This window comes from Penicillium brevicompactum (genome assembly GCF_028827555.1).
Source record: "Penicillium brevicompactum strain IBT 35665 chromosome Unknown utg000003l_segment0_segment0, whole genome shotgun sequence".
NCBI classification, from domain to species: domain Eukaryota; kingdom Fungi; phylum Ascomycota; class Eurotiomycetes; order Eurotiales; family Aspergillaceae; genus Penicillium; species Penicillium brevicompactum.
The window spans coordinates 3,556,929-3,570,424 of record NW_026623206.1 but is presented as its reverse complement, the minus strand read 5'-3'; the positions used below and the strand labels follow the sequence as shown (position 1 = coordinate 3,570,424).

At 47.6% G+C, this 13,496-nt stretch overlaps 4 protein-coding genes across 4 annotated transcripts; 1 reads left to right on the top strand and 3 right to left on the bottom strand.

The window, feature by feature from the left end:
- N7506_005223 (uncharacterized protein) lies at positions 1-1,211 on the bottom strand (the record flags this gene model as incomplete). The annotated part of the gene is made up of 4 exons (XM_056954517.1): positions 1-663; positions 735-803; positions 852-1,086; positions 1,141-1,211. The coding sequence occupies 4 exons, from the start codon at positions 1,209-1,211 to the stop codon at positions 1-3; spliced, it is 1,038 nt and encodes a 345-aa protein (XP_056813406.1).
- Positions 1,212-2,276: 1,065 nt separating this feature from the next.
- Positions 2,277-4,071, bottom strand: N7506_005222 (cytochrome P450; the record flags this gene model as incomplete). Its single annotated transcript, XM_056954516.1, has 4 exons — positions 2,277-2,722; positions 2,790-2,923; positions 2,988-3,916; positions 3,982-4,071. 4 exons carry the CDS (start codon positions 4,069-4,071, stop codon positions 2,277-2,279), a joined length of 1,599 nt encoding a protein of 532 aa, XP_056813405.1.
- Positions 4,072-5,289: 1,218 nt separating this feature from the next.
- On the top strand, positions 5,290-8,181 carry N7506_005221 (tetratricopeptide repeat protein; the record flags this gene model as incomplete). The annotated part of the gene is made up of 3 exons (XM_056954515.1): positions 5,290-5,723; positions 5,780-6,042; positions 6,137-8,181. 3 exons carry the CDS (start codon positions 5,290-5,292, stop codon positions 8,179-8,181), a joined length of 2,742 nt encoding a protein of 913 aa, XP_056813404.1.
- Positions 8,182-9,620: 1,439 nt separating this feature from the next.
- Positions 9,621-13,396, bottom strand: N7506_005220 (uncharacterized protein; the record flags this gene model as incomplete). The annotated part of the gene is made up of 2 exons (XM_056954514.1): positions 9,621-12,908; positions 12,968-13,396. The coding sequence occupies 2 exons, from the start codon at positions 13,394-13,396 to the stop codon at positions 9,621-9,623; spliced, it is 3,717 nt and encodes a 1,238-aa protein (XP_056813403.1).
- Between the last annotated feature and the right edge of the window lie 100 nt (positions 13,397-13,496).

Genomic DNA, 13,496 nt, shown 5'->3' with positions numbered 1-13,496 from the left:
CTAGGTACTGGATGTAGGACCATTTGATCTCTCAAACATAATGCCGTTCGTGACTTCGAAGGGATGGATGGAATTATGGCAAAGAGTCGGAACCTGAGGTTGAATTGTTTCCAGTAGCTCGGTAGCTCGAAGCATCTTCTCTCCTCGTTGAACGTCCGCGGATGTCTGATACCTCCTCTGAATCACATTGGGTGCCTCACGAGCATAGCGCCGGAGTGCTGCCACCACTGTTCTGAATCCTTGATCGGCTGGACTGTGGAACTTGCACATTCTTTGATGGTCTGCGGCAATGCCACATCTTTCGGTATTGTCGAGTATTGGCGCTGCACTTGTTTCTTCCACGATGTAATCCTTCTTGTATTTGAGATTGGTCTTGTCCTGTTCCCAGAAAAAGAACAAACGGAAACGGGGCATAAGTGGCGCAAATTGATCAGTGATATTCTGCAGGGTCTCGGATTCTTTTTCGAGTGCGTTCACCAGTCCTGATTCGAACTCTATGGCAGACTTCGGAACTGAAATAGATGCGAGCTTTTGTAGACTGCCAAGAAGATTGGCCTTGCTAGATCCATTATGTGGCGTACCGAAGAATATGATAGAAAATGTACAGGTGTAAATTGAGTGGATATGTGCGAGTTGGCGGCGACTTTCTGCATAAGCCAAGGCCTGCTCATGGTCAGTGGATAAAACGTTCTCAAATTTAAAAGAGTGAGAAGGGTTGATCCATTGGTGCTCACCCTTTTTACAATTATACCACCGAGAGAGTGGCATAGAAAGATGATTGGTCTTTCTAGGGCATCCTCAAGCTACGGTCGTCAGCTGGCTTGAATATGATAGAAACGCAATTTACTTACATCCCTATCAGCTTCAAGTTGAGAAACCATTGTCTGTGCGTGCTGTAGAACTCTGTCGGAGCTGGGTGTACCTCCATTCCACGATGAAATGCTCGCATTGTATCCCCACGCCAAAATCCGGGCGCGTGGAACGTATTGTGGCAGGAATGCCGAGTTACTCAACCAGCATATACCCTGCGGCTTGGAAGTCCATGTGTCCGTCGCGTGGCCGTTGAGTCCATGAACAGCAACTATGCTGTTTAGGTGTGAGTAACATTTCAAAGATGTAAATTATCCAAGAGGCACCCACTCAACTTCAATCAAAGCATCAGCAGGACGGTATAGCTCTCGAATCCCGTAAGCTTGCGGAGTGGCGGTCATATTATAGCAGCAGATGTGGACTTGAAATGTAGTTTGCGTTCCAATATCGGGAAACAATGTATGGTTGTGCACCTTAAAGAGCCCGAGATTTGCATGTCTTTATGTCTTCCAAGGTTATTGTTTAATGCCTATTTTAGAGATAACTTGTTTCACCAGTGATTCGATCTATCCTGTGTCATTGGATGCAGACACTGCGATTTAGCCGCTTTAATGTGCACGCGGGAAGGGAAAACCCCTGCGTTCGTGTAGGCGCCTGTGAAAGGTGGAACGGTTGATAGATAGAAGGCTGAATTGGTGGCCATAGCGTAGCTCAGTTTCAAATTGATTTACTGCAAAAGTACAATTTGATTTATAAGGCTCATTTTAGACGCAAACAGAAGACTCTAACTCCAATGATGGCGATACTATAGTCTTGCTGAAAGTTGAGATAACAAGGTAAGATGATATAGGGTTCTAAAATGAGTAGAATATTATAACTATCACATGGGGCTAGAGAGCCTGTATAGTGACAATAAGGAGGTTTTTGTGGTTTTGTAATCCCCCTGGCCGCTGACCAGTTCGTCAAATGCGACAATAACCGTACGTCAAAGTCTCAAAATATAATCTCTGGTGAGACGTATGAGGGTCTCTTTGAGTAAGCACATTTGGCTGGACCTTTTTACTTCACAGGCGTTTCAATGCTCGAGTATTGTGTAAGCTAGCTCTTATAATCAGCAAAGGGTCATGTCCGAAGCATGCCAAGTACATGGCTCGTAACCTGTCACGGGTGCGGAGTAAATGGAGGGAGATGGACATGCGCATCTCAGGAGGCCCAAGGATGCGGGCAGCAGGAAAAGGCAGAGATCTACAATGAGCTGCAAGCTAGAGAGGCGGGGCGTGCCCAAATAGGACGAAGAATGCGAACTGGACCTACGGATCTCCCCTACAAAAGAATATAACCAGATAACGATGAAATCAGAGCTGCGGTACCTGATTATTGGAGCTTTCAAATTTGCCACATTAAAACAAACATGGATGAAGACTCATTTCAGCGCTTCTGAGCTTTCTCGCCCGCAAACACCTTTCTTACACCCTTCGAATCTCCACCTTGCAGCCCTCAGCGCTCGATAAAACCAGTGTTAGTCGCTGCCTCTCGCTTCCAACTGGTTCATTTGGCTCCCCCTTGGGAAGCGAGATCCGCGGAAATTCCTGCAACATCCTCACGATCGTATAGGAAATTTCCATTTGAGCGAAGTCTTCCCCTAAGCATTGGCGAGGCCCACCACTGAAAGGAAATAAGCCCCACCCAATGTTGGCAAGCTCGCCGCTCTCCCATCGCTCAGGACGAAATTCGTACGCATCATGACCATATATGTTCCTTTTTCTCGAATTTACATACTGTGAAAAGACAACCAATTCACCCTTTCTTACCAACATGGGTTTGTCTCCTTCTGGGCCGCCCCCGGTTGGCAGGATTGTAGTACGTATTGCCTCCCGGTTGTTTAGCGGAACAGGAGGGTAGAGACGAAGACCTAGACAAGGGTTAATGTTTCACTTCACCAACCATGATGACAAATTGTTTATTAATGTATGACGTACTTTCTTTGATGACACGAGCAAGATATGGCATTTTTCTGATTTGCTCTCTACTTGGTGTGGGGTTAGCCTCCATTATAGAAGCAATCTCCCTTCGCAGACGCTCCATTACGTTCGAGTGACGGACAAGTAGTCGACTAAAGATCGACATAGAAATGTCAGCGCTTGAGAGAAACCAAAATCATGGACTGAAATACATACAATGTCCAAGATAAACAGCATGCCGTCGTATCTCGGCCAGCGAGCAAGACATTCAGAAGTTGATCACGGAGCTCTTTCGTGTCTGCGGACTCCTTGGCGACTTGTTTGATGAAACCGTACTGTTTCCTTTGATCTGTTTCCGCATTTTCTAAATTCAATTCTTTGATGTATTTCTCGACAAAGCGGTGCACATCACGACAGGCTCTTCGGAACGATGGAGGGCTATAGAGAAATTGCCAGGGTGCTATGCGAAAGCGTTTGGCGATGCCTTCTTGCGCAATGTTGAAACTTTCTGCGAACATCTTGTTCTCTTTGTCTTGGTCAATGCCGGCCCTCAAAGCGTAGACTGATCTACCAAAAAGGAGAGCCGTGGCGGTGTCTAAGGTCAAATCCATGAAAAGTGGTTGGAGATCAACCACTCCGGCTGAAGGTAATTGATGAATTAGGTTGTCGACATGCTCATGAAAATGGTCAAAGTTTTGAGACTGGACACGAATGAACTGCTTTCGCAGAAGGTCTCGTGAATGCTTCCATGCGGCGCCCTCCTGAGTAAAAATCCCGTTTCCCAGTAAAGGTGCAAAGATTTTCGGACGAGCGCCAAAGCCGTAATCTGGTGGAAGATTCAGCAAATAACCCCAGCTGCTGGTTTCCCAACAAAAGTACAGATGATTACCTTTGAAGTTAGTGGATAAAACAGTCTCCACATTCGCAGGATGCAGCACATGAAAGGCTCTTGGTCCAAATAACAGATATTGACTCAGATTATTTTGAGGCTCGTAGTCTTCCGCGACTTTACAGAGGTATTGAAGGAGGCGGCCTTCTGCGTTTGTCTCCCAGAGGTCCTTGATTCGATCAATTCCTAGTGGCCATTTTTTGGGAAGCTCGGGCGGTAATTCGCAGCCATGTTGAACTCCCAAAGCAGAATCGTACTGATGTATTATGAGCAAGTGGCTGAGAGCAAGGTCTCAGGATCTCGGGACAAAGGGTTTCTTACACGATGGTCTTTATATTTTGCAAGCAAAAAATAACACAGCCGCCCGAAAATGAGGATAAAAGCGGTCAAAGCCAGACTACCCAGTGTCATTGTGTCGCAAAGGGAACAATGGGTTATAATTATGATTTGAATGACTTTAAGAGGTTTCCAGGAGCTAGGACAAGTGTTCCTTTATAGCCGCTCGCATCTTGCTGATTCATTGGTGGACGCGCAAATCCCTGCAATAACACAGGCACTAATGCCTTCGGCGTCACACGCTACGCCCGAAACAAGTGGGTCCAGCGGTAAAGTTCCCGTCCCGTTCCGCTCCAGTCGCCGACTGCCATAACTATGTCGCGCTGCGCCAAGACTTCCACATCCGTGGACGAGCTTTCATTTCCTTTCGCCATGCCTCATAGTCTTTCTTGATCCCATTTCAAGTGAGACCATCTGAGCAACCCCGAATGGTTTTTGGATGACAAGGAAAGGAGCTTTTCATGATGCCGTTGGGCCTCCATTTACTTTCTTCGCACGATCTCAGTCTCCGTGGGGCATATGTGGGCCAGAATAATGTCTGTGTGGAGTAAGTCCTATCATATCATTGACGCATAATGGATCACTGATGAGTTCTCAAACAGTATCATCGCAGTCCATGGCTTGGGCGAAAACTCACCAGACGCTTGGACACACAATGAAACAGGGACTCTGTGGCTCAGAGATCTTCTACCACTGAGCATACATAACGCACGGGTTCTGACATTTGATTATGAATCAAGCCCCATTTCTTTCACCGGACCGGGCTTCATGGACAAGATCCAAAGTCATGCAACCACACTGGTGGCAGACTTGGAGGGGGAGAGGAGCCTAGGAAATGCAACCAGGCGACCTTTGATCTTCGTCTGTCACGGACTCGGAGGCATCATTGTGAAAAGTGCGCTCGTGCATTCGGCAAGTCGGACATCTCACTTGACCTCCCACCTCAATGCTATATATATTTCGACATTCGCGATCCTCTTCTTCAGCACACCCAGCGATCACATCGACGTCGGAAAATGGTTTCATTCGGGTCCGTCAACTATTACGTCTCAGCCTATTGCAAATACGAAGAACCCAGCACTTGACAGTGGTTTTGGTTCTACTATCCATACTTTGGAGGTTCTCACTAACCAATTTGCTCCACTTATGAAGAAAGTTCATATGTATCTTTTTTGGGAAGGCCGTAGGACAGATTTGTTACACGGCACAGAATTCATGGTGGAACCGTCTTCTGCCGCTCCTCATATATATGATACAGAGCGATGTGCGATTTCAAATTCGAACCACGCAGAAATGACAAAGCTTCACCCGTCTGACTCTGCGTATCGAACAGTCATATCTGCTCTCTCAAAGTATTGTCTCTCTGCACCAAAGATTGTTGAATACAGGTGGCAAGAAGCAAAAAAATCTTTGATTCGCATGCGACAAAATGAGGCTACAGAGCTTACTGTTCTGTCGGCTGATATCCCAGACAAAATACCATTTGCCACAGAAAACAAAAGAGCCACGATCGACCAATCTTTAGAAAACGAACATTTCAACCCTCCGTGCACTGTTTCTATTGACTTTACAGGCCAAGAGGAAGCGATAAAAGCAATTGAAGAGGCCTTCACTTCAGAGAAGCAGTCACTTTCAGCCAAACAGCAAAAGCGGTTCGTCATCTATGGAATAGGTGGCTCAGGGAAGACCCAAATATCTGCCAAGTATGCCCAAGTCAATCGGCAAAGGTGAGGAAGTGGACTCCACAGTAGCCATCTCTGTTTACTGACATATCACTGTTCAGGTATTGGGCAATTTTCACCGTCGATGCATCTTCAACTCAAAATGCAAAACAATCATTTTGCAGGATCGGGCAAATGGGCGGCCTCCAGGCCACCGAAGAATCCGGAAAACACTTCCTTTCACAAAGCTCAAAGCCATGGCTACTCATCATCGACAATGCAGACAGGTCCGACATGAGGTTTGGAAATCTTATAGTACCTGGGGAGAGAGGCCATGTTATCGTAACCACAAGAAACCCGAGTCTCCGAAGGCAAGGCAACGTCGGTAGTTTTGAAGTCACAGGGCTTCGAGAAGAAGAAGCCTTCCAGCTTCTCATGAGAGTGGCAGATATCACACCCCCCGTGGGACCTGACCACAGAGACCACAGCAAACGAGATTACCAAGACTTTAGGCTACCTAGCTCTCGCCGTCACCCAAGCGGGGAACTCAATTTACAACAAAATATGCAGCCTGAAGGAGTACCTCGGGTTCTATCGACACTTCCTGAGTAACCGAAAGAGAAAGAATTCCGGGTCAATTGCCGATGAAATTTGTGAGCGCGATGCCGAAAATGATGATATCTACTCGGCATTTGACACGTCCTTCCAAAACATTGTGACCAGTAACACGACTCCCAGCCAGGATGCAGTGGAAATCCTCAACATTGTGAGCTTCTATCACTTTGATCATATACGAGTGGACATCTTTGAAAAAGGCATGACACTCGAGCGAGGCTATCTTCAACAATCTTCAGTTGCTCCACTTCGAGTAAAGCTTTTAAATGCTGTTCTCGGTCGCTTGAGGCCACCTCGGGCGCTTCCCAGAATTCTTACACAAGATCCGGATGATATGCATCCATTGTGCATCAGAGAGGCTCTCCGTGAGTTATATGCATCTTCATTGATCACATACGGGACCGATGAACGAAGCTTTTCTTTACACCCTTTGGTGCACGCTTGGGCTCGAGACCGTATTCCCCCCAAAGAGAGGAGTCTTTGGGCAATGATATCTTTTCACACCTTGATGTCATCCATTCCTCTGCCTCCCATGGAGACCGGGGATATTGATTCCAGCTTTCGCCGGAGTTTGATTCCCCACCTCAATGGGTGTCTAGAAGCCTGTCCAACGGAATTCAAGGAGTTCGCGTCCCTAAAATTTGGAAGCTATCGCCGCCTCTTCCTACTGTTTCAGCCGACACTTGTGTTCTCGCTTCGTGAAATGATCCAAAATGCTGCGAAATGTGGTATTTTGTATGCCGAGGCAGGCGAATTTTCGAAATCGGCACACTACCTTTTCCTGGCGAAAGAATCGCTAGTCCGTCTCTTAGGATATCACGACGCAAAAACAATGGCAGCCATGTTGGGATTGGCAAGTGTTCTCTGGGGCCTAGGGCGCTTAAAAGAGGCCATAGCTTTGCAAGGGAAAGTCGTACAGTCGCGAAGTGAAGTTTTCGGTCCACACCATCGCGAGACTTTGCTGGCTATGGACTCGCTTGGTCAGTCCTTCTGGCTCAACGGACAATATTGCGAAGCTCTTCAACTCCAGCTACAGACTGCAGAAAGCATGCGAACGTATCTTGGCGAAGAGGATAACGACACTCTTATGGCACTCGACCACTTAGGTGTGACCTTATGCGCTTGGCGACGATATGCAGAGAGCGGAGACATCCATCGGAAAGTGTTAGAAATCAGAACGAGATCTCTACCCAACAGTGACTTGTTGATTCTTGAAGCAAAGAATAATCTCGCAATGACCCTTCTTGATCTTAAACAATTTGCTGAGGCAAGAACGTTGATGGAAGAGGTCTATAATGGCCGCAAGGAGCAGATTGGCAAAGAACATCCTTATACGCTGTGGGCGCTTTGCTATCTGGCGAAGATTCATATCGAAGAGGGGAATCCACATATAGCCGAACCTATTTTGATTGACGGAATCGCCGCTGGCAAGCGGAGCCTAGGTGAGGATCACCTAGGGGTCTTGATGGGTTGCGGAGAGCTTGCTCGATCTTATTCTCGTCAAGGTCGTCTTGAAGAAGCTGTGGAATTGACCCTGCAAACCGTAGGTAAGGTGAAGATTTCTCGAGGGGCCGACCACCCTGATTATGCTACTGGAATGTGGAGCTTAGGTGTGTTATGGGAGAAGAAGCGTGAGAAAATCAAAGCAATCGATGCATATCAAATCGCCTTGGAATCTGCAGAAAAACGGTTGACCGCAGAGCATCCACTCTACAAGGACATTTCGGATCGCATCATGTTCTTGACGGAGGGTTTTCTCGAAGATGAATACGAAGAGAGCGATTCAGCCAATGTCGTAGGCACATCTGGATTTGAAGGGCTGCAGATAAAGTTATTACAGTCTACCCATGGATACAGCCCAGATGCAAAGGCCACGCCGAAGAATCTTTCAACAATGGATGGGTACTGAAGAAGGGAACTTTCTATCTTGAACATACCCTCGCTGTGTTGACCAAGTGCACATGAACTCCCGGTGCCGGAGGGCATACAGCTACTTTCATGAGATAGCACCCTCTCTCTGCTTCCACCGTGGGTTTTGCCTTAGCGGTCTGAATCTACCATTTCCCGGCGTTTCTTGCTTTTTTACTCCGTAAGTAGATTAGCCTATCATGACGTGGTACTTATAAGAGAGATCGCTATACTCGTAAGATAAGAACAGTATGACTGAGCCAACCACACCCCAAAAGTTTACGATCACCCCGCATTGAAGAGTTTCCCAGTTTCAAGTCTGGTCCCGCTCTACCTGCATGAATATCTGCCGAGGTCCCGTCCCTTTCGCAAATCTCTCTGCAGACAAATATCAGTGCCAGTACTCCGACTCCCAAAGTTGAATGCTCCTGTCAGCCCTGGAGCCGTCTGTGGACCACCTAATCTCCCTTTCCCTTCCTGCTTGTGAATTCTCCATTAGATACCTACGCACGCTTCCATACCGGCTGATCGACCTCACAAACACAACAAGCCATTCACCAGCTATCGGACCTGTCGTGCACAAAACGTGAAGTGCAGCGAACAGCAACCCTCTGGTATGCAATGATCAACAAGGGAGTCACTTGCGGAGGCTACGATATCATATTGATTGGATGACCCCTGAAACAAGTTTTGGCGATGAACGTCAAATCCCGCGGAGCGTACGGGTCCCACCGACACCTTTTTGATGTCAATTCGGACTGGATTGGTTTCCCATTTTGACGATCTGTTGGAGTTCTGTTAGTCGGACCTTGATGTGTCGCTCGTTCATACGACCGTTGTCGTTGACTATAGCTGCAATTGAATGATTGTGATGTCCAGCATAGTCTTCACGTCCATCCATCGAAATGTATTTTTGAAAGATTTCCGCATGAGCCGGTGGACTGATGCAGAAGCGATTGCGGGAGGAAACAGACACGACTAGGCTGACCGGAACAGAGACCAAATGAAGTTGAAGTGAGCAGAAGATGCAAACTCCGTGTCCGTATCCGTCGCCGCCTGAGACTTCAGGCTCCAGCGCAGCCGAGCATGTTGATGACGTCACTAACTCACATGGTCAGGTGACGTTTACGGCAGCCTCATCTCGCTCTCGCTCTCGCTCTCTTCTTTCCCTTTCCTCACCGGTTTTTGATCTTACAGTCTGAAGGCACTGTTTCTCAGAGCCTCCTTGCTTCCTCTAGTATACCATCCACTTGTCGCATACGGAATCTTTTCAGTTCTCTCCACCGAAACCGCATGGGTGACAAGACCCCGGCGACCCACGAGAGCTTTTTTTTCCATTACTCTATACTGAGCCTAAATTCTTAGATGTCTCGCATGGTTAAGTACTTCATTGGCTAAGATGTCATTCTCACTGACTCTGTCATGTATCCACACTACCAATCATGAACTAGATCGGCTGAATATGGTAGAGCTATTCACCTCATTCTGGTTAAACTCTTTCGACAGGTACCCAATATTCATCATATACTTCACACTGCGGCCCAACGCAGAAATCGTCTCTTCCGCGGGGAAATATCGGTTCTCTGGTATACTGTTTTGGTCACATTCAAATTGCCAGATGTTCTCTTTGAACCAACTGAGCACGGGCATGAATGGATGATCGAAGTCTGCCTCTTCAACATCTTTCCTCAACAGCTCCATCCACTCTTGGTGGTCCATCTTGTTGATCGATATGTCCATATGTTTGCTCAGAACCTCACAGAGTGTTGCAACCCTCACGCCATCCACACAACACATTGTTTCCGATGTGTATTTCTCCGGTTCCAGGAAAGCATCCGTGATGAGATTGGACACTTGATCCACACCTGCCACAGTCAGGTACTGCAGGTTGTCGCTAACAGACCTCAGCCGAGCTATGCTGAATGCGAATCGCCAGAAGAAGTCTTCGGTGTGGGCAATGCCCTCCTTTTGGGTTCCCACAATGAATCCCGGAATAACCGTGCGCGCCCTCTCGCCCGTGGACTCCGATCGATCCAAGTGCCTGTTGTACTCGGTCAACAGGAGTTGAGACATGAATTTTGTTTGATCGTATCCCGATGCCTCAGAGAGTCGTTTGGCAATTTGATAGTCGCTTTCTGGTTTCATCGGCATGTATCCACCAGAGACATAAATCAAAGGACACGGGGAATCCATCTTCGAAATCCCGGAGAGAATGTCGACTGTGCTGTGGATATTCACAAGCTTGAGGTCTTCGTATGTCTCCATCCAGTTGACTCGTGCTCCGTTGTGAATGATCCCATCCACACTCTGCGTTGGGTCTGTGGAGAACAATCGGTCCCATTTGGCGTCTTCCAAGCCCAGCTTCGGCTTGCTTAAATCACCTGTCCAAAGTTCGATCCGATCCAGGAATGCAGGATTCCACCAGCGACCTAGTCTGCCATGATTCTGCACCTTTTCTTGCGCGTGCTTTTCATCCCGGGCACGAACAAGTCCAATCACACACTTGATGTTTGGATTTTCTAAAAGTGTTCTCAGAATCTGACTGCCGAGGAACCCGGTAACTGACGTCAAAAAGACAGTGGCCTCACGGTGCTTGACAAACTCGAGTTTTGGTTTCAGCTTTGCAAGGTCATCTATCAGGTCTCGGGCATAGCTGATCTGTCTCTGGATCCCTTTTCTTCCGGCCAGGAAATCTTCGATGTTGTAAACATTGAGATCGTTTTGCTGCAGATCCTCGATGCTGATTTTCTTGTTGTATCGTTTCCGAATCAAATTCACAATTGACACCAGTTGCATGGACGTGAGACCAATTTTGGAAAGTGGAAAGTTTTTCCCTCGCAGAGACGATGCAAATTCACTGTCGGTGTTCTCAAACATGTCTGCAATGAGCTTGCTGATTTCTATCGCCAGTTTTCTGCCTTCGGGGATTTCAGAACAATCAAGTATCGAAGACCCTCCTTTGCGGTAAGCTTGAAGATCATTCTTGCTCATTTTTGACAATATGCCGCGGAGCTCTTGACGGTTGATTTTCTTCGACAGTGTGAGTGGCATCGAATCAGTAGGCACAAATGCCGCCGGAACCATGTACTTCGGCAAGAAAAGCGACAATTTATCGTCCATTTGTCCCGCCAGTTGATCATCTGCGTAATCGGCTGTTTCGACGAACGCGACAATCTCAGTATCCTGGCCCTCGTGCTCAGATAAAATGACCGCGGAGCGACCCGACTTGAGACATGAGTTGATTGCAGTTTCAACCTCTCCTAGGTCCACTCGCAATCCTCTGATTTTGACGTATCCGGTTTGACGACCCAAGAAGATCACATCGCCATTTTCATCGAACTTCGCCAGGTCTCCTGTGCAGTACACCCGAGATCCTTCCACGGGAGGCATGAATGGAGCCCATCTCAATCTCGACGGGTGCAACAATGCTTGTTGTTCGCGTTCCAAATCTTTGAGATATCCGATCGCGAGGTACGGACTCTGAATTAGCAGCTCGCCCTCGGCGCCAAATGGCATCAATCTCTGCACGTCGGATGGATCTGTGATCCAACATGCGGTGTTTCCAATGCCTCGACCAATGTTCTTTGGGATGTCTCCGGCCTTTATGCCTCTCTTTGCTGTATCCCATACCCCCGCTTCCGTGGTGCCGTATAGGTTATTTAGCTCGACTCTCTCTCCCCAGATCGATATAAGCTCCGCGGATGGAGGCTCGCCCCCAACACTCAGGCTGCGCAGACTGGGTAAATTGTCAGGTTCGATTTGCGCTACCATCGATGGTGTGAGCCATGCGTGCGACACTTTCAACTTTTCCATCACTGATTCAAGATCGTTATCTCGCTCTTCTTTGGATATCATACAGAGACATCCGCCAGCAACGAGTGGAGCGAACACTTCCAGTATGCTGGCGTCAAATGCCAAGCTTGCTGACTGCATATATCTTGTCGAAGTATCGATGCCGAGATGTTTGATGCATTCAATAAGACTGATGGACACTGCTCCGTGACCATGAATAACACCCTTGGGAATTCCGGTACTGCCCGAAGTAAACATGAAGTAAACTGGCTTGGCGGCGTCGATGTTAGCTTCCTCGCGCCAATTTTCCGGAGTCTCGGCATTTTTGAGTTGGCTGCTGGTCACCAACGTCGCCTCAAGATCTTGAAATTTTCCGCATAACTGGTCTTCTGTCACCATGAACTTGATATCGGCTCTTTCCACGACCTGAGAAATCCTTCCGATAGGAGAGGTTGGGTCTATTGGTGCGTACGCTGCCCCAGCACGCAGGATTCCAACTATCGTGACGATGGTAAAGATCGACCTGTCCATGCATAGTCCCACTGTCTCCCCAGCATTGATTCCCATTTTCTTCAAGTGGCGAGCTGTGGCTGCTGATCCCTTGCCGAGCTGTGCATAGGTAACTTCTTCTGAGGTCGAAGCTAGTGCGATGCTCTCGCCTCTTTGATGGTAATTTTCGTTGATGAGGACATGGAGGCATTTAGGGCTTCCATTGGCTAATGTCTTTCTGTCACCATTGATCTCTTGGAATTTTCCAACATCAAAGGAAGTGACTGCGCTGATCTCAAGCATACTGAGTGTCGGCTCCTCCAAGAAGGTATTGTATATTTCGCTGAAACTTTGCAATAAACCATTCAATTGGAACTCGGGTTTCTTCGCCCTGTCGTTGAATATCGAATATTCATTGTTTTCCGATGCTACCAAAAGCAATTCGACCTAAGCATACCATATTAGCGATGTTTGTTTTGGGTACATTCGTGAATACAATCTCATACCTCCAAAAGCGCGAGAAGCTGGGAAGAGATCTCTGTCTGCCTTTTGGGAAAGATCACAGCAGCTGTGATGTCTTTGCACGTGTCCAAGTGTGTCCAGGCATTGCCTTGAATGGTTTGTAAAGTTGTTTCCTTCAATTGCTCAGTGGTGGCGTCGGTTCCGAATATGATGGATACCCGTTGACAACGAAGATCATCAAGACAGGGTCTCGGATCTCCTGTCAATTGGTGCCTTTCCCGCTCCGTGATATGGGCAAATGTGGGAGTATGCGGTGCTCGATAGTCCCGCAGCAACACAGCCCAAGCCGCAAGAACAACAGCTTTCTGTGCATCGTGGTCGGGTGAGATTCCTTTGAGCACAACCGTGTTCCACTCCGAGACAACAGATGCATTTGTATCATAATTCATACGTGGATGAGCGTCTTTGGTCATGTTGGAGGTTTTGACTGAATAAGGACAAGGTAATTAACTTCCTAGCGGAGAATGGTGTTCGTCTTGAGTTGTGGTTTCGAGAAAGGCACTGTGCTATATA